The sequence below is a fragment of the Chrysemys picta genome, chromosome 6, assembly GCF_011386835.1.
Source record: "Chrysemys picta bellii isolate R12L10 chromosome 6, ASM1138683v2, whole genome shotgun sequence".
Taxonomy (NCBI): domain Eukaryota; kingdom Metazoa; phylum Chordata; order Testudines; family Emydidae; genus Chrysemys; species Chrysemys picta.
The window spans coordinates 19,243,540-19,264,360 of NC_088796.1; the positions used below are offsets into that span (position 1 = coordinate 19,243,540).

A 20,821-nucleotide genomic window follows, 5' to 3' on the forward strand; every position below is an offset into this window, starting at 1 on the left:
GGTTACGTACGTGCATGAAGCCATGTGACCCAGGAGGGTAAGGCACGACCTCACCGTGGTAGTTGGGAAGGCCTTGAGTCCCTGTATGAGGCTCGTGATGGTGCAAAAGCGATTGTCTGGCAGGATGGCTTGTGCGCGTCTGGAGTCTAGAACCGCACCGATGAATTCTATTCTCTGGGTAGGTTCTAGAGTGGATTTGTCCTTGTTGAGTAGGATACCCAACTTGTTGAATGTGCGCACTATTATGTGGACGTGATCGCGAACTTGTTCCTTGGTGCGACCGCGTACCAGCCAGTCGTCTAGGTACGGGAACACCTGTATCCCTTGCCGACGAAGGTACGCTGCCACGACAGCCATACATTTCGTGAAGACCCGTGGGGCCGAAGATAGTCCGAAGGGAAGGACTGCAAATTGGTAGTGCACCCTGTTTACCACGAATCGGAGGAAGCGTCTGTGAGGCGGGAAAATAGCAATGTGAAAGTATGCGTCTTTCATGTCGAGGGCGGCAAACCAGTCTCCAGGATCGAGGGAAGGGATAATGGCCCCCAGAGAGACCATGCGGAACTTCAACTTTACTACGAATTTGTTGAGTCCGCGCAAGTCCAAGATGGGTCGCAGACCTCCTTTGGACTTGGGGATGAGGAAATAACGGGAGTAGAATCCCCTGCCCCTTAATTCCACTGGAACCTCCTCTATGGCCCCCATAGCGAGGAGCGTAGAAACTTCCTGTATAAGAAGTTGCTCGTGAGAAGGGTCCCTGAAGAGGGACGGGGAAGGGGGGGAGGAGGGGGGGATAGAAGAAAACTGGATAGCGTATCCCCTCTCCACCGTGCGGAGGACCCAACGGTCCGAAGTTATAAGGGACCAAGCACGGTGGAAGTGGGAGAGGCGATCCCGAAAGGAGGGGGCTGGATCCTGGGGGATGACTGGGGCGCCGTCCTCGACCGCACCTTCAAAAGTTCTGCCTGGGGCCTGAAGGTGGTCGAGGTGGCCCCTGGTTCTGGCCGGGTTGAGGGCCGGTCCACCTTCTTCTACCACCTCGCCCTCGCCTCCGGGCCGAGTCTTGTCTCTGACGAGGCGGGGGGGGGTAGAAGCGCTGAGGTTGCGGCCTAAATGGCCTGCGCTGGGGGCCCACAACATGCATCCCCAGGGAGCGCATGATTGTTCTCGAGTCCTTGAGGCTCTGCAGGCGGGAGTCCGTCTTATCCGAGAACAATCCATGCCCCTCAAAAGGCAGATCTTGTAGGGTTTGCTGCAGCTCCGGAGGCAAACCCGAAACCTGAAGCCAGGAGATCCTGCGCATAGCGATGCCCGAAGCCAGGGTCCTCGCCGCTGAGTCTGCAATGTCCAAGGAGGCCTGCAAGGAGGTCCGAGCCACCTTCTTGCCCTCCTCTACCATGGCTCCAAACTCTTCCCTGGACTCTTGGGGAATCAACTCCTTAAACTTCCCCATAGAGTTCCAGGAGTTGAAATTGTAGCGGCTCAGTAACGCCTGTTGGTTCGCCGCTCTCAGTTGTAGCCCTCCGGCTGAGTAGACCTTACGGCCAAACAGGTCGAGCCGCTTAGCCTCTTTTGATTTAGGCGCTGCAGCCTGCTGGCCGTGGCGCTCTCGTGCATTCACTGATTCCACCACCAGTGAGCACGGTTGGGGGTGGGTGTACAAGTACCCATAGTCCTTAGAGGGGACAAAGTATTTTCTTTCCACCCCTCTCGCTGTGGGTGGAATGGAGGCAGGAGTTTGCCATATCGTATCCGCATTCGATTGGATCGTGCGGATCAGAGGTAACGCCACCCTCGATGGGACATCTGCTCCAAGGATGTTCACGATCGGGTCGTGCACCTCCACTATCTCCTCCGCCTGCAGGTCCATATTACGGGCCATCCTACGCAGGAGATCCTGGTGAGCCCGAAGATCTATCGGAGGGGGACCCGTACATGAAGTGCCCGCCACTGCCTCGTCCGGAGAGGAGGAAGAGGATGCCTCCGGTGGTACCGGATCCAAGGGGGGGTCCTGATCCCTTTGCTCTTGGGCCGGGGCATCACCTGCACTTGGGTCCCTGGTGTCGGGTGGCGTGGACACCGAAGCCTCCATGCCTCCTGGCGGAGGCCGAGAGATGGTGGATTCTGGGGCCCTTCTAACCGAGTGACCCGAGCGAGAGGTCGATGGTATTGGAGCCCCTTGTTCTTGGTGGTATGCCCACGGGGTCCAAAACGACCAGTGAGATGGTCCATGAGATTGGTCCTCTGCCATCTCCTGCCAGTGGCCGAAATTTTGTTCATCGGCGCGCCCTTGAGGGGGGTATGCCGATCTCGACAAGTCCTCCGAGGAGCGGGACACCGATCTAGACGGCCATGGCGGTGCCGAGAGAGATGAAACCATCCCGGTGGGCTGCGGTGCCGCACGGTGCCGGTCCGGAGATGATCTATCTCTGCGCGGTGCCGGCGATCGGTGCCGGGACCGCGACCGGTGCCGATGACCTCGTCGGTGCCGGGAGTCAGATCTGGACCTCGACGAGGACCTGGAGTATGCCCGGTGCCGGGAGCGACCCCTCGACGTCGAGCGCCGACCGTAGCGGTGCCGAGAACTACGTCTCGACGTTGATCGGTGCCGACGATCATAGCGGTGCCGAGACGTAGAACGGTGCCGCGAAGTAGATCTTGGCCGCGAGTACGACCGGTGCCGAGACGATATTCGGCGCCGGGACTGCGAGCGGCGTGGGGACCTGCTTCGGGACCTGGACCGGTGCCGAGGTTCCAGCCCTTGTGATGGTGGGCGCATCAAAGCAGGTTTCCCCCTCGACTGGACCGGGCGAGTCAACGGTGCAGTCGGTGCCGGTGGCTGAGGCGGTGCCGGCTCCGTGAGAGCTATTAAGTCTCTCGCCGCCGCGAAGGTCTCTGGAGTCGACGGGAGGCACTGTATCACCGCCGGCCTGGGGGGAGACGCTATTTGCACCGGACTCAACGGCCTCGGCGCCGGAGTCGACGGTGCCGGAGGCAACTGTTTCCGTTGCTCCACCGGTGGACGCGGCTCTACCCCCGACACTGGGGGAGCTGGCGTCTTCGGCACTGATGTCCCCGTCTTATGGGCTTTTTTATGCCCTGGGGATAAGGACCGGCGCCGAGGCACTTGCTGTGTCTGCGGTGCCGACGAGGTCCGGTGCCGGGGAGGCTTGTCTGACGCCACTCGCGTGGTCGTCGCAGCCGGTGCCGCCGGGGCACTGCGCACCGAGGTGCTAGGTGCCGGGGCCTTGCTCGTGGAAGGAGCGTCCGGGCTAAGAGCCGCCTCCATCAGAAGTTGCCTGAGCCGAAAGTCCCGCTCCTTCTTCGTTCTCGGACGAAAGGCCTTACAGATTTTACACTTGTCTGTCTGGTGTGACTCTCCCAGGCACTTCAGACAAGATTCGTGCGGGTCGCTCGTGGGCATAGGTTTAGCGCAGGAGGCGCACAGCTTGAAGCCGGGAGCGTTGGGCATGAGCCCGGCCCCGCGGCCGGGGGAGAAAAGGGGGGAGACGACCCCCTTAACCCCCTGGACTATTTAGAACAACTTTAAAACTACTTAACTAACTTACAACAAACTCTAAGACTATAACTATAACTACAACTATGATACAACAAGAAAGCTAGGGAAAGTGGAGAACAGCTAAGCAGCGCTCCACAGTTCCAACGACCGTCAGGGGCGGTAAGAAGGAACTGAGGGGGCGCCGGGTCGGCTGGGGTATATATTCAGCGCCATGAAGGCGCCACTCTAGGGGGCTCCACAGCCGACCCGCCGGTGTTGCTAGGGTAAAAATCTTCCGACGATCGTGCACGCGGCGCGCACACACCTAATGGAATGGATATGAGCAAGCACTCGAAGAAGAACTCTTCCCTCCCCTGGACCTATGAAAAGGTGAAACAATGCTCCAGGGTCCAACCACTTGGTCATGTTTTGGACAACAGCTGACAGAAAGAGGGAATCTGCAGTGCCAGAGGTCCTCTACAGCAAGACCTGGGAAATTGTTCCAGAAGGAAAGTTTTACTTGTCAGTGGCAAGAGGGATTTTCAAGCCTGAACAGCACAAATTATTTAGTACCCTTGTTGTTCTCAGCATAGGCACCAAAAGTTGTATGGACATAAAGGCTGAAGACCCACCACTTCCAGGTCATGGGGAAGACATACTGGTAGAGCACTGTAAAGAAGCTTGCAGTGCCTATATCACGTGGGTAGAGGACTCTGGGTAAAGGATTACAGTTTCCAAGCCTGTCAGTCTATCATCTTTCACTAGTGTTAAATTCATTACAAGAAAAATTAAAAACCTTAAACCTTTCTAGTTTTCCACTAGGCAGGATGAATTGCTCATCTTAATGCAATTACAGTAGGTTCACTTTGCATCCAGTTTTTGTCACAATGTCTATTTATCTAACACATGCATTGTAAAACTAACCCCATATGTTATGACAGTATGTAAAAAAGATAGAAATACCCCTGTGCATTACATTCCAGACATATATTCAGTTTTATTAGACATTATATGGATATTTTCCCCAAGATAGTTTTGAAAGGCAAGGATATGGAAAATATCCACTTTACCTGAACCACAGTGTTGACTAGATCTACTTTACTAGTAAAATAAACAGGCTCTCTTAATAGTCAACCTAGCCCTCCTTTCAAAGAAAGAAAATAGTTTTTAAAAATAGAAAAGCCTATAAAATGCAGACAGATGGCCACATTCTGTCATTAACTTAAAAACAAAATAAAAATATTAACTTTCTCACTGTTGCTAAACATACTGCAGCAAGCATTATATGTCTGGCAGACATATACCTCATCTGCTGCAAAGACATAAAGACGTACCTGGCTCCTCTGTTATTATTTATTATGTGGTAAGCACCAACAATGTATTCAGCAGTCTTCACAGCAATGGAACAAAAAAGAAAATCCTACTCCGAATACTTTCCAAACTAAACAAGACACAGAGAACACAGGTCGCATTAGGATCCCAGAAGAGAGAATCATGTACTGGGACATGGGTGTGTTGTTGTTTTATGCATTCACTTCTGGAATGCTCATAAGAAGTAGCTCTTTAGGAGGGATCTGAATGTGAAGAATATCATGCCTGGCAAACTGGCAGATGTATGCAAAGGGAGCATCATAGTACACTGAGTTGGAGACGGGGACGAAAGTGGTATTGCCAATGATTTATTATTATAACATCTGCTGGATAGAGTACCTTTCACCTCTAGGTCAATTACATACAGCCCAGTTTCTCAATGACCAAAAATGTTTACCAACTAACAGCTCGTGGGTTATGGTTTAGTGGTTTCTGTCCAGCTCCCAAAGGACACGTATCCATACCACCTAAACCAAAATCACAATCCGCTCTAATTGGCCATTTTATTGATAGCTTCTACAGAGAGGCCAAAGTATAATGGACAGTGACCCTGCGGGCAATCTATATCCCATGGTAGGGCTGATGTACACTGGCAGGACCAGTGTGGGCAAGTCTGCACTGCTGCTGCTCCTGGAATACCAGTTGTATGGATAAAGAACTTCAAATCTTTATAGCTGCCTTTGTGATATCTTTCAGAAGTGCTAAATACATACAAAACCCCAATTTAGTAATAAATAATAACAACAATTTTAAAAAATAGCTTTCAAACCCTAGAAAGTAGAGCTGGTTAAATGACTGTTTTATATTGAATTAAAACGGGCTAGTTAAATATGGTTCAGGTGTGAGGTATGGAGGAACTACTGAAAAGGGTGGGCTGTGCTCCACCACAGCCCCACACCTGCCCACAGAGAAGGGCTGGCACACCACGGAGAATAATCTGTGCACCCTAAAGTATGGAGACAACTGCCCATTCCCTGCATGCACTGAGAAGCCATAAGAAAGACTGTGCCGCAAGATTAGTTGGTTGGTTGTGGAGGTTTTGGGGTAGAAGGTGATATACCGTTTCAGAGTCATTACATCTAGATGTTCCAAAGATCCACAGATGGGAGAATCTCATAGTTTCCCTGAAATCTCTCCTTGCTGTAATGTAATTACTACTCTTACAGTACAAATAAATAAATAAATACATAAATAAAAATAGGTAGTGTGACTCAGCTAGTCCAAGTCTCTCCTCTGGGCCAAAAGAATATGATTTATGTGTCCACACTAGGAATTGGGATCAATGCCTAAAGCTAACACTGAATTGCTGTACTAAGATGTGTGTTACGGGGAGGGTGCACTGTTAGAACAGCGGTCATTTAGATAAGATGTCAAACCACCATCTTTCTCCACATCCTCTGTGCTAGAGGAAGTTAAAGAACCCAAAGCACTTTTTATTAAAAGAGGATAACTACAGGGTCGAGGCTTACTTTCCCTCTATTTGAATAAAGACTCCAAGTACTCTTGAGCTGACAAATAGCTTCCCCATTTATCTACACAATCACTGTACACTGTTTGATGAAATAATCTGAGATACCTTAATTGCTATATATGAAGCAATAGTTTATTATTCATTAGAAGAACTAGTTATTAATTAACATTTTGGAAGCATCAAAGTTCTGTGAAAAACTCACAGATCTAGTTTTCAGCAGTCTTATCTGGTCCATCCATTTGGATCAGGCAGTTTTGCAAATGAAAAAATTCCATAAGGAATTTTGCACTCACAATTATTTGTTTTCTCAATTTATGTCATTTGCATGTTCAAGCATCTGATTTGTGGACGCAATCAGGTACTAAATTACCTAGATTATGCTTGCAAATAATTGAAGATGCAATTATTGTATGTGAAAATAAGGGGCAAAAAGAGTGAGGCCAGGTTTTGAAACTCTGACCATATGTATGTAAAGGGATCACTTTAAACTTCACCACTAAAATGCAACCACCACTGAGAGACTGGTAACTATTACAATAGTGCAAACCACATTTCACAACAGCTTTTAGAGTGAGAAGTGAAGTAAAATATCTTTCCCAATTAAAGCAACAGGCATTCAATGTACTGTAGAAAGAATTTAATAGCTGTGACAGCCAGTATGCACCCTAAATTTTATCTGTGGTAAAAATATTGATTACTTTAATAGTTAGTGTTCTTTACCTGTGTGTCTTAAAAAACTTTTTTCCCCATCTTAAAATGCGCTGAATGTGAAGGTCCTACACCTCCTTTTACATGATAATTATGTTTGACTAAAGCTGCTATATATATTCATCCTCTCTGCAAAACAGCAGGTAATGCATATTAGACTTAGGCCTTGTGTACACTGCCACTTTACAGCACTAAAACTTTCTCGCTCAGGGGTGGGAAAAAACACACCCCTGAGTGATGCAAGTTTCAGTGCTGTAAAGTGGCAGTGTAGACAGTGCACCAGTACTGGGAGCCGCGCTCTCAGCGCTGGTAGTTACTTCCCTCGTGGGGATGGTCTTTTTACAGCGCTCGCTGGTGCCATGACTACACAGCCACGTTAAAAACCGTGGCAGCGCTTTAACGTTGCTAGTGAAGACATATCCTTAGATGGTGGCAGAACAGTATAACTTCTATGTGGGAGAGAAACTATCTGAAATGGTCTGTTGGAAACGGGCAATGTGCCAGGATGTGCTAAATACCAAAAAGATGACAATGGGGAGTTGGTGGAAATTGGAGGAAAACTGATGCTTTCAGCGAATATTACATTGTTTAGCAGTAATCATTATTTTAAAAATTGCCTTACTGTTAAAAAGCAATATTTCAGTAATAGTGCCAATTAAATCTAACTTTGTTGCAACTAATCTGAACTGGGTATCTGATGTAGCCAGTTGGCCCATTTAGAGGGAACAAAGATCTCTGGCTTATTAAAGGAGTCAGAGAAGGAACTTGGTAACTAGCTCCCTGTGTACACAGTCAAGGGCATGGAGAAGACTGCAGTCTTCCACTGAAGAAGTGCCAAAGACTGGCTGGTGACGTGCACAAAAGCCAAACATCCAGTTTGGATTTTGCTAGTATAACAGGATTTATACACCTACTCTTGAAGAAAGAAAATTTAAAAGCCAGATGATCTTTAATAAGCAGGAGTAGTTAGAGCATTGTTTTTTACATTTCATCCAAAAGACAGCATCCCCATATGCTATACTTGTATGTTTGGGACATACAATTCTGACTCCGATAATTGCCAGAATGACTTCTTATAGCACCGTGGCGTTTTGTGACCCTGCTGAGCTTAGGAGCTATGACAAGATCACAATATAACGTGGTATGACTGCAGGCACAAATATAGCTTTATTTTTTTTGTAGCATCTTTCACATTCAAGGTATCTCAAAGCATCAAATCAATATACAATATAATATAATATATAATATAATATACAATGACTGCAGCAGCAAATGGAGCAGCCATTGGCACTCAACCATAGTACACACCTACTGCTGGACATTATAAGCAGCCATATTATTTGGTGTCCAGGATATCAGTTTTTGGACAGTGCTTGGGGAACTTAAAGCTTTTATGGTTTAACATCTGATCCAAAAGACTGCACTTCAAAAAGTAGAGCATTTTCCTTTATAACTGAACTTCAGTGTTACATTTCAGCATTTCTCCAGTTATGGAGCAGACTATGAACTTTTGCCTTTCTAGCTAAGATTCAGGAGAACGCCTACTAAATAAGCCACACAGACACCTGAACTTAAGTTTGTCACTTTTATAAGTTTGTCTGACAAGAAAACTTTTACTTAGGTTATTAAATTAGTGTTACTACATAGGTCAAACCACAATATAACCATGGTCACAGGGTGTTTCATGGGCACTGGAACTGATTTCAGGACCTGGAGTAACACTTCTGCCTTCCAAAGTGAGACAGTTCAGCAAAAACTGTGACAGGTGGCAACTATACCTGAACTATAAACTTTTTTGTAAAACTTACTGACCAAAATCCTCGCTCCACTCAACTCTATGAAAGTTTTGCCATTGGCATCAATGGGTTGGGGATTTCATCCACTGTATATAGATTTAAAGTCCTTGAGACAGGCACATGTCTTTAGAACAAAAGGCATGGGATGGGGTGGAGGGGTCAGACTACTAGGCTGAGTTACTCTACATGTGTTTACCACAGAAATTTCCCACAAATATTTCACTTCACTTCCAGAATATATATTTTAGAGAGTTGCTCCAGAATAAATATTTTAGAGAGTTGCAATATTTTTGCTGTTTCTGTAAGCACATTCCATACACCTACCCTGTTATGCTGAGGAAGTCACAAATGTTTTGTGGTGCTATATGAATAAGTAGTAAGTGAAATTGTGACAGTTGAGTAGGAACATTGGACACAATGGCCATGACTGGATTCAGTTGTCTCTTTAACAGAATTACACCTTTAAAATCCAATACAACTTTAGTTTTTATAACTGATTTCATACGGAGTCAGACACTAGTGTATCCTGCATAAACACACTGCCTAGTCAACAAACTGGTGTGTTTGTGTAGTAAAAAAAAATTCTTCAGTATTCTTTGAAGGCATTCACACTTTTGTATCTGGACACAAAAATGTGGGGTAAGAGCAGATATTGTGTGAGCCTTAACCTTGAATTCCTTTGTTTTGCTAGATATCTTTTCTGTCATCTTAATATACCCTTTGCATGTTTTTATATGGGAAGAAAACAAAGAAGAATTTATAATAGATAAAGGACTCTTGCCATCAAAGTGTAAAGAAATCTAGTTATTTGACCAATCAAAAAACATACTTAGTGATTTGTAATAGAAGAATGAAATGAACCTCACTCTGTCTCAAGAGGTCTGCAATTTAATCTTCACAAAAGGTAGCCTGCCAATTTAATTGAGGTAGGAGTTATTTAATTTTTTATATACAGGTATAGTTTCAATAAAACTACATATGCCTATAATACTGCAATGGCAGATGTGTCCCGATTATTAGAGGTGGGCTCTAGGGAATTTATACAATGGATCTTGAAATCTGTAAGCAGCTGTTTGTAGAGGGGTGGAACATTGTAACACACACACATGTTCCTTAAGTGCAGTAATGTTTTGTTATTTTACTGCAGGTGTATTACAGAGATGAAATTTAATAACTTGTATACAATACCAATAAAACTGAAAGATTCCATGCCCTGATGTTCATGAAGAAAATACAAATTAGAAGCAGATAGCTCTGTTCACATATAGACACACACAGTGTTTGTTGCCACACTCACTGATGAAGTGTTGTCATTTCTATTACTTTGTTGTTTAGTATGAACAGGAGTTCAGCCCATCAAAATCAAACCAAAACAAACAGAACAAAACAATAGCAACTCACAAGATGCTGAAAACACACTCCTGACCAATTCAGGGGAAAGAAAAGGCATTTGAATGCATGGACAAGATTCAGGCATGCATTTGTGGGGTCTTTTGGCTGCATGAAGCCCCTGCGTAATGGTATCAGAGATAACGTTGTAATAATAGACAGAGTAATTCTTTAGTGACTTAAAACAGAAATCTGCTTTTACAATATGCATCTGTCTAAATCTCACGCTGGAGGGCAGACTAAAGAAAACACTCTTAAAAGTAGGCATCACATAAAAAATTCCCCTATGGCCTCCCTCCTCCTATGTTTAATGGGCTCCTTTACAAATTATTAGAAATGTTGAAACAATTAAATAAGTCACAGTGGAAAAGAGAAGTCTCAGGACTTACACTCGAAGAAACTAGGTGAATAGTACTGCTACCCATTTCCTCGTCAGCACGAGAACACTGCTTATTATGCAAGAATTTACACACTCATTGGATACAAAGGATACATAGGGGGTCAAACTGCTGGGCTGAATTACTCTATATGTGTTTAACACTGAAATTTCCCACAAATATTGCACTTCACTTCTGGAATATTTACTTTAAGGAGTTGTTAGCAATATTTTTGCTATTTTTATAAGCACATTCCATACATGTACTCTGTTATGCTGAGGAAGCAACAATTTTTATTTTTTATTTAAAAGGCTGTGTTTGGGTCTATTTGTAAAACACTAGGAGGGATGCAACACACTGTCATAGAACCCTGTTGCACAGGAAATGACTTAAGGGGCCATCAGAGCCTGCAATGGATGCATTTATGAGGCTATTGTGGAGGAGAAAACATGTTTTTCCCTTCCCACATACAGTCATCTGCACAAGGGAGGAGAGCAGTGCCTTTGTGCGCCTCCACACAAGTCTGCTCCAGTTGCAGAAGCCTTGTCAGTGAAGATCAAATCCCCTATGCAAGTAGTATGAGGAAATTCAAAATATGCTTCCTGCTGTCCAGCTCCCACACTATGCAATCAGTAGGGAAATATCATATTTGCTAGCTACCCAGCCTCCAAGATGGACTGAAAGGATGAAGATACAGTCTTGTGGTAGCGAGAAAACGAGATCTGCAGAAGTTGGGACAGGGCTTTGGGGGTACAGTGTTCATGTAGCGGAGATTCAGGTAGCAGAAGTTTTATGTAGTTCCCGATGTGGTATGTCTCATCGATGTGAGAAGACACTATTTCCTCCTCTGCATCTGTCCCTTATCTTTTGAGTCCCTCAAAAGCAAGGTGCAGGGAGTGGAGGGGGATAAGGAAAGTAGGGCCAGCTCAGGCAACCAGCATGGCAAGGAGAGGAGTTGGGAAAGCAAGGCAGACCTGGGAAATTGGAGACAGCCGAGGGGAAAAATGAACCTGGAAAAGACTGGGGAGGGCAGGAGGTGAGTGAACCTCCTGCACTGCCCCTGCTTCTACATCAGCCTCCCCTCAATCTGTCTGCCTGATTTTAGACTCTACCTGTTCTGTCCCTTTTCAGTTTCTACTCTGTTCTGCTCTGCACAGGGTTCTCTACCCTTCATCTTTTACCACCCAAACCTCTCCTTTCTAGCCTTGCCTGCACTCATTCTCTGCCCCATCTTCACCTCCTGTCAGTGAGACACAACAGGCAGCAAAAGAGTGCACTTTCAGGCATACATAGTTTCTTCTCCTTCCTCTTTTCTTGCACCACCTGGAAGTCCACTCTAGCTATTCATGAGCATTTATGAGCTATTCAATAAAGTGGAGAACAAGTTCTGACTTGCTGCTCTGGCAACTGGAAGAAATTGGGGGGCAGGAGGGGAGGGAGGGCACAGGCCGCTGTAAACAGCCTCACAGAGAGCATTCCATGGCTTCAGGCACAGGAGAATTGCTCCACCAACAGTCAGAGCTTTCTGGAAGGTTCTGGACCTGTGTGGATTTCTGCAGGCAAATCCCAAGTGCGGGGACCTGTACTGACAGATCAAAGCAAAATTGTATGTATGGAGAAAGACACAGTCTGTGCATAGGGACAAGGCCGGAGAAGGGGGGAGGAGGCTAAAAAAGGCTTCATGCATCTCACTTTTCAGGACTTCTACATTTGCCGCTTTTTGATCAGGATTCTGGTGCTGATTTCAAGTGCTACTAATGTAATCATCTCAGTGAAAGATGGAATGTCTCAGCAAAGCAGAAAGTTTAGGTGTTGTAGGCCTGTCCTTTGGTACCCACAAAAACAGTAAAAAGGAAGAAGCTGTTTTTATGATGAAACGCTTCTAATAATGTTCATTTGTACTGATCCTGAAGAAAAGGTCATTTCTGTTCACCTTTCATGTCCTGTCAGACTTACCATTTATAAACCTTTTTCTCTGTGACAAAATCTTGCAACAGGCTGAAGCTTGGCAGATATGTTCTCATTTTGGATTTAATTTAGTTATAATTAGTTTTGAAACTTTTTAGTTTAGAGGAGAATAAGAACATAAAATAGGCTAATTTAGCATTTTATCTTGTATTCCAACTATACACCTCTACCCCGATATAATGCGACCTGATATAACATGAATTCGGATATAACATAGTAAAGCAGTGCTCCAGTGTGGTGGGGCTGCACGCTCCAGTGGATCAAAGCAAGTTCGATATAACACGGTTTCACCTATAATGCGGTAAGATTTTTTGGCTCCCGAGGACAGCGTTATAGCGGGGTAGAGGCATACCAGTGGTTCTCAAACTTTTGTAGTGCTGACCCCTTTCACATAGCTAGCCTCTGAGTGCGACCCCCCTTCTAAATTAAAAACACTTTTTTATATATTTAACATTATTATAAATGCTGGATGCAAAGCGGGGTTTGAGGTGGAGGCTGACAGCTTGCGACCCCCCCCCATGTAATAACCTTGTGACCCCCTGAGGGGTCCTGATCCGCAGTTTGAGAACCCCTGAACTATACAATATTTTACCAGAACCAGTTTCAGTCCTCAGAGGTGGGTGAGTCTCCAAATGGCTTCAATGAGCATTTCGTAAACATCAAAGAGAGCAGCACGTTCAAGGCCAGAATTTAGCCACCTTTTCCCCCCAAAGTGCTAGTAATAACAACTAGTCACCTTTGGATTGTTTTATTTTTAATTAAAATTGTTAAAAACTGAGTATCAGCTACTGTGCATCTGCTAAAAGACAGCCCTAAATTTTCAAAGCACTGTGACTTCCATTAATGCCTGTAGGAATCATGCTGCTACAATCCATATGCTACTTTGGAAATTTAGGGGGTAATTCTGAAATACCAGGCTGTTTTTACATTAGTGCTTTAATGCTCTTTCTTCATTCATGATTTTTTATTAACTTTTGCTTATCACATCTCAGTGGCTCCAGACTATTCACAAATCACCACTGACATAATATAATAGTCAGTCACATCAACTATCAGCTGATTAATGGATCCATACTACTGTACACAGCATACGATACTATGAGTCTAATGATAATATTTTGCACATCCACAGCACCTTCCATCCAAGGATCTCAGTGTTTTGTAAATATTGTTGAATTAAGAAAACATCCCATCCTCATCTGACAGATGGGAAGCTGAGGCACAAAATGATGAAATGATTCATCTATGGTCACACACAGTAAATTGGTGGCAGTCATAAACAGAACCCAGATATCCTGATTCATAGACCCACTAGAACATGCTTCGGTTTCCTCTGGAGACATATCAGTGACATCACAGTGAATTAAGCCCCCTTATTAGAGCTGTTGATAAAACAAACTATTTTTAAGATTTGATTCTATGTCACAATCATTTCACATAACTCTTTTATACCTGCAGCTGTTTAAACTGAGTTTATTAAGTGCTGATTTAGACTAAACGCTTTGGGTCAGGAACTAGGCGTATTGTTCTACCTTGTGTAAAACATTAGCTATCCAAAAAACAAGAAGCATTACTGTTAGATCAATAAATTCTATAACCTCTCCTTATACCAACATACTAAAAATCCCCATTTGGTGGAAATGGTAAGCAGGACAGCATTAAGACAATGGGTGAATCCGTGGTCCCATTGAAAGCAATGGGAGTTTCAGTGGAGCTGGGATTCCACCTAATATTTGAGAATTGACTTGGTCACAATCATGCCAGTTTTGTAGATTTTTTCATCTTTAATGGAATTGAATGATTCCCACAAGGGGCCTGCTGTTCCTGTTCCCACTGAAGTTTTGCTTTGTCTTCAAGGACAGCAGGAGTAGGTCCCAGTCTTTGAACTAAAAATCACCTTGAGGTAAATAGGGTACTGTGTAGTAGAGTTTACATCTCGCTAATGTCAATTGGGTGAAGGAATGGAGAGTCCAGGCCTTGGCTGCTGCTGTTTAGGTGGAGAAAGTTTTCTTTAAGACAAAATTAATAGGATAGCAAGTCTAATGTTGCTATCCTACTTGATCCAGGAACTCGCCTATACAGAGCACTAGATATGGATCATAAGTCAACACAAATCTGCACACTCCTCTCAGGTTTAGCAAGAAGGGGCATGTGACGATACCAGTCACTCAGGATTTGGTGATAAACCCAAGCTTTAGCATGTGCTGTACTGTATATGCTATTACTCCCAAACTGTCTCTGGTATTCAGGTTTTACCTTAGATGTGATGGGACAGTAAGTGACATCTTCCCAATACGAACAAAAACACATCCCTGAAAGCTTCCAATAGGTTTCTAGATTGCTCCTAGTCCTCAACTATTGATACTTTAATGGTTCCTGATAGTTCTTGTCATAAACATACAGCTAAAGGTAGCATAAAATCCCTCCTTTACCTGTAAAGGGTTAAGAGGTTCAAGTAACCTGGTTGGCACCTGACCAAAAGGACCAATGAGGGGAGAAGATACTTTCAAATCTGTGGGGGAAGGTTTTCTGTTTTGTGTTCCTTTGTGTTGTCTCCGGGTCAGCGAGGAATCAGGGCAGGGAAAATACATTTTCCAAAGCCATACCTGAACTAAAGGCCTCTAAGATTACAAATTGTAAGTAATAGGAAGGAAATGCATTAGATTATCTTTTGTTTTAGCTTGTGAAATTTCCCTGTGCTAAGAGGGAGGTTTATCCCTGTTTTTGTAACTTTCAAGTTTTGCCTAGAGGGGAAATCCGGGTCCCCACATCTGTACACTAGAGCTTAGAGTGGGGAGGGAACCCTGACAGTTCTATTATCTGGAAGCCTAAATCTAATGGTCTATCCTTAAGATTAACCAACTGTCATTCCTGTACCTGCCAGGATTCTAACAGGTTCATAGGGTAGATATTTTTCTCCTTCCTGTTTGAGCATTGGTGATTTACTTTACCTGCTCTCGTTATCACCTTGCATGATGTCTATCCATGTTTGGAATTCCCATACTTGGCCTGATTCTTGTAATGTTTTTTTCCAATATTTGTTGAGCTCAAGTCAAATTCTTATAAGTGAGAAACCTGGGAAGCCTAAGGAACAGTGGGTACTACAAAATACTAGCATGGTAACAACCTAGCTGAATCCTTTTTGTATTCAGTCTCTACACATTTCCAGAACATCGTCTTAAGGTTGCAGTTAAACTAATTAACAAGGATGGAATGATGTGCACGCTAACTCAACTCCAAGTAAGCCCAGTTGGTCCCACGATCCATGAGGACTTCAGTTAATAACCCCATTCAGGAAAATACTTGAATCAGTTATCTTGCAATGACCAGGACCATCACAGAGACAGGTATGAAGGACTAGTGAAATAATCCATCTACCCTTTCCAGCAGTCTGACAATAGCTATTTATACCAGCTCAAGTGGTATATGACAGAGGAACTAAGGGGGCTCAGTGGTTTCTTTTTTGGGTCACATGTTGAGAACTCTGGCCATGATACATGGAAGTGGTCTGTCTCTTTATAAATAACTGGGCAACAGAATTCACTCAATAGGCACTCTAAGACTGTCCTTCTCCAGATGAACCACAGACAAAAAGGAATGGGACACTCCAGGGGTCTCTCTCTCTGTCAGCTAAGAGGGAAACTAATAATCAGTGGCAGGTCTATTTTGTCTATGAGTCACCATCTACCCAGTGCAATATATTCTTTAGTAAGAAAATAGAGGAATTCTGCTTCCTGTTTCTCCCAGGTGGCCATTCTGTTCACAACACGCAACAGGCAGTTCATCTTTAAGGGTTTCATCTGCTTGCTGATTGGTCACTCCGTCAAAAGAAGTTGCTAAGGAATCACGTGCTAAAAGCACTCTGACACTCGTTGAGAATAAGCATGGTCAGGTGATTAAGGCATGAATCTAGGACTCAGGAGATCTTGGGCCAGTTGGTGGCTCTGTGACAGCCTTCCTGTGTGACCTTGGACAAACTACTTAATCCCTCTGTGCCTCAACTCCTCATCTATCAAATAGAGTTAATAATACATCCTTTTCCCCACCCTTTGCCAATTTACATTGTAAACTCTTCAGGGCAGGGACAGTGTCTCACTGTGTGTTTTTACTATATCTGGCACAATGGAGCATCCATCTCAGCTGGGCTTCCTAGGCAGGACCATAGGGTAAGTAATAATATATGCACCTGCTTCTGGCAAAGTGTCTCCTGGAGTTTCTATAGGAGCTCTTAGTTTCTGAGGTTGGCCTTTTTGGCTCCAGATTCAAGAATAGACTGATCTGTGCTCATCAGTCATCCTTAAATCACTTCAGTGAATATAGGGATTGCAGCACAACTCTTCATACAGGGTATTAAGGAAGACTTAACACAACTTTTTTTGGTATTGTGTCTTTCTAGAGCCCTAAAATATTTCTCACATTACTGTACGTACTGTGAGATAGAGCTCAATAATAACAGAGTGAAAGAGAAATTAAAAAATATAATCAAAGGGAAAATGTATATTTTCAGATGAGAGTTGAAATGATACAGTGAGTTAGTGAGAAGGAAAGAAACAGGAAGGTGGCTAGGCTGTGAAGAAGAAGACTCTTGCACCACGAGTGATAAGACAATATGGACAGAGAAAGCATGTGATCAAATCAATGGTAAATGAGTGCAGGGATGTGGGCGGGTAATAGAAACAGACCAGGTCTAAGTATGAAGGGATTTTAAAAGAAGGACTATACTGAACTGAATTCTAAAATGAATATAGAACTAACATAGTTGTTTCAATTGAGACAATGATGGAATTATAAGTTTTACCCTAAAATTTTCTGCATTTATCTATGTATTGTGAGAACTTCAATAATTCTGTAATTTATTTCAAATACATTAAGGCTCAGATTTTTAAAGTCTATAGTAGTGTCCATAATCAAATAGGTATTTGCAGGTAAGTGTATAAATATGCGTATATGTTCATGGCTGGATTGGTAAACATGTACAAGGAGGAATCCCTATCCTTTCTGTCTGCTCTGTGTAGTATTTAAAACGTTATAGTTTTGCTCTAAACGTGGAAAAAAGTATTCCCTAATTATCCCTTTCCAATTTAAGCCCAGTATACGTTATTTTGTACATAAAACATTGAAAAACTCAACCAATTTGAATGATGATTTCTCAAGTGAAGAGGCCTCTTACTCAGCAGAGGAAATCTTGATGGCTGTAAGGAATCATGCCAATTCCTATCAGTAAGAAAAGAAGCAGGGACAAGCAAGACTATTGTCTCATTGGCCAACAAAAGGGGCCCCCACTGAAAATAGCCTGTTCAATCACCATCTGCAAAAGGGAAGCATGCTGTCAACCTCCTTCTCCCCAAAATTCTAATGACCTCTGCCTTGGCCCTCCGAAACCAGATACCTCGGAACAGACCTTCTACAGGAATTGAAAGCTTTACACTAGACATAGCACTGAGAGGCTCCTTGCCCAAGCTATCTGCACTGAACGTTTGCACTCACATTCCAAAGATATTTCCGTTACACTGGAATGGCTGCAAATTTCTTTCCTGTGGAATTCTTTCCAAATAAACAGGGATGAACTGCGCTTTATAACATGTGCAGTACTCAGTCCCTGACCCAGCCACAGTTGGTCTCATCTCAACAAATCTTTAGCTGCAGAACTGGATGGAGCTGATGGCATATCTGAGTATGCCGGAGAGTCAAAACTTGAAATAGCTAACAGATGTAGGGAAGGGAGTGGAATGTCAGCTTTACAAGATATAGTAAAGATACGTGTGTGCACTTTGAAGGCAAACTTCTATTTAATTACTGGGGCTGCTTACCTTTTTTCTATGCTAAATTAAACATGTTTTTCTTTAATTTAAAGTATATTGTTTCCCTGTATTATTAAAGAATTATTAAAAATTATTAAATCCCATGATCACATGGCCATATGAAGGGAGCAAGTATTCCCCTTTCCATTAGGGAAATAATATGCTTTTTGTGTGTGTGGCAGAATTAAAAAAGTATAAAGCTTTGAATTTTAAAAAGGGTTATTAACTTCTTTCAATACTTTTCCAAAGTAAGAAACTAGTGCACTTATAAAAAGGAAAGGAAGCTTAGCACTGTTCAGAAAACAAAATGAATTTAAACATGTGATTAATACTGCTACTGAAATTAAAAAGAAAGCATCTTTTTAAAAAATCAATTGTCTTGAAACAAAGCTTAGACTTTTGGCTATTGATAGTATTTTTAGACTCCGACTCTCTCTGGAGAGTTAAAAGTATGCAAATGCAGAGTGCACAGAGGCACAAACACACACATGCTATACCTTTGTATTACATTGGCATTTTATTATTTAATTAAACTACTCTTATTTTTCTAGCTCACGCATGCTTCCCTTGAGACGGCTTTGCTGTTAGCCTGCTGGCCTTGACTTCCAGCCAAAAACAATTCAGAAACAAAAAGGGACAACAAATCATATTTTCACAGACATTTTTATCCCTCAGTACAACCCTGTTTTCACACAACATCATACAGACTCTGTGAAAACTATAATTTATTGCAATAGCCATCCAAAACCAGGGTTTGACACATGCTCTGCGGTGTGTTTCCACTTTTATAATGTCTTAAATTGTGCCATTAGGAAGGAACTGTTATGCTGAAACAGTACAACATTGTTTCAAAGGACAGTAATCAATAGTTGACAATGGCCTAAGAGATACTAGTAGGTTGACTTAAATACTAATAGAAACCAGTAACTGTATCTCCACTAAAACAGCTCAGACAGAAGTTGTATTACACACATTTGCAGATAAAGATTATTTTTGAGAAATACCTGTTTGCAAACAGTTTTGTGTATCATGGAGACAAGCTCCAAAACGGATAATCAACTTTACAAAACAAAGCTAATTTATCAGGCTATTTATCGCTACCTTTCCACTGCCTAGATTACCACTTACCTGGTGGCAACCCTGTAAATTTGAGTCTCTTCCATATGATGAATATGACCCCCTTTCGGTTTTACCTGTCAATAAAAAATAAATAGGTGTGTAAATGTTACAAAATGTATGTATCTTCTCTATATATTTCATATGAAATTAACCTACATATCCATATCGGTGTTTGCATAAGTAAAACAGGCACTTCTGACCACATACTGTACGTAGGCAACAGAAAGGGATTAACACTTTATTCTGGGTATGATTACGTGGAAATAAGCTTCCTATTCTTAGCCATACTGCTCCACACACTTCCTAAAACTGTAATATAAAGGGATTCTACCATTTCTTTATAGAAACAGACTTCTCACCCCCTCATCAACGGTACCCCCTTTTTTTTGTTCCCCATCTCTCACTCACAAGCTGAACTATTTTTTTTTTTTATTTACACAGCAGGCAGGCTACCTATAATGTGACCCCCACATAGTAATTCCCATTGATTACACTGACACTCACTGGTGAGGGCAGAGCTAATCAATCATAGGCTCTCCAGATGGCGAATTTAACAAAGAAACTGTTCAGGATTCTGCTTTTTACTCTCTTTCCCAAGAGTAAATTCCCTCATGATCAACGTGATGATGGAATTTACACCTGGGAAAGAGAAATTTGGTTGGAAATTTGCCATTCTCCACCAAAGTTCCGACTGCACCAGCAGTGCTGGGACTTGAACAGAGGCCCAGTGAATGCCAAGCCTCTATGCCAACCCTAAGTACCTAATTTTTTTCAATAGGCCCTTAAAACACAGATCCAATAGCCGAGCTATAGCACTGGCTACAGGTATGCCATATTTAAAAGTAAAATAAAGATCCTTTATAAACTGAAAGACTGGTCTTGTACAAAATTGATCAGGAAAGAGACAGTTGCTGCAGAACGCTAAGTTGTAGCTGGATATCACTAAACAATGTCCAAGTGGAACAAAGAACAATCAGGAAGGTTGGTACAAAACATACTAGCATAAAGGGCCCGTGAGTTGGTGAGGATAATGACAGGGGGATGGTAGGATGATTATCAGACAAAATGTACAAGAACAAATCAAAGATCGCTAAGGGCACTGTTGATAATTCTGAAGCTCTTATTACAGATAGGAACATAGAAAATGCCACATACAATACTTGCTACTAAGGGCCAGATGTTACACATGCAACTTATATTAATGTCAACAACACCTGGGAACGCAGATCTAAGGTTCAGATTGTTTCCCAATCAAACCTATAATAAATTGTAATAACTGGCTATACACACTACATTACCAATTCAAAGTGAATCATTTATTC

At 43.1% G+C, this 20,821-nt stretch overlaps 1 protein-coding gene across 32 annotated transcripts in view; it reads right to left on the reverse strand.

Moving 5' to 3' along the window:
• The window catches only part of TCF4 (transcription factor 4), a 324,983-nt gene that overhangs the window by 135,741 nt on the left and 168,421 nt on the right, over nucleotides 1–20,821 (reverse strand). For all 32 annotated transcript variants that reach the window (XM_065598779.1, XM_065598775.1, XM_065598770.1 and 29 more), the window contains one exon: nucleotides 19,509–19,573. In XM_065598779.1, coding sequence (XP_065454851.1) covers nucleotides 19,509–19,573 — 65 coding nt within the window. The remainder of the gene's footprint in view (nucleotides 1–19,508; nucleotides 19,574–20,821) is intronic.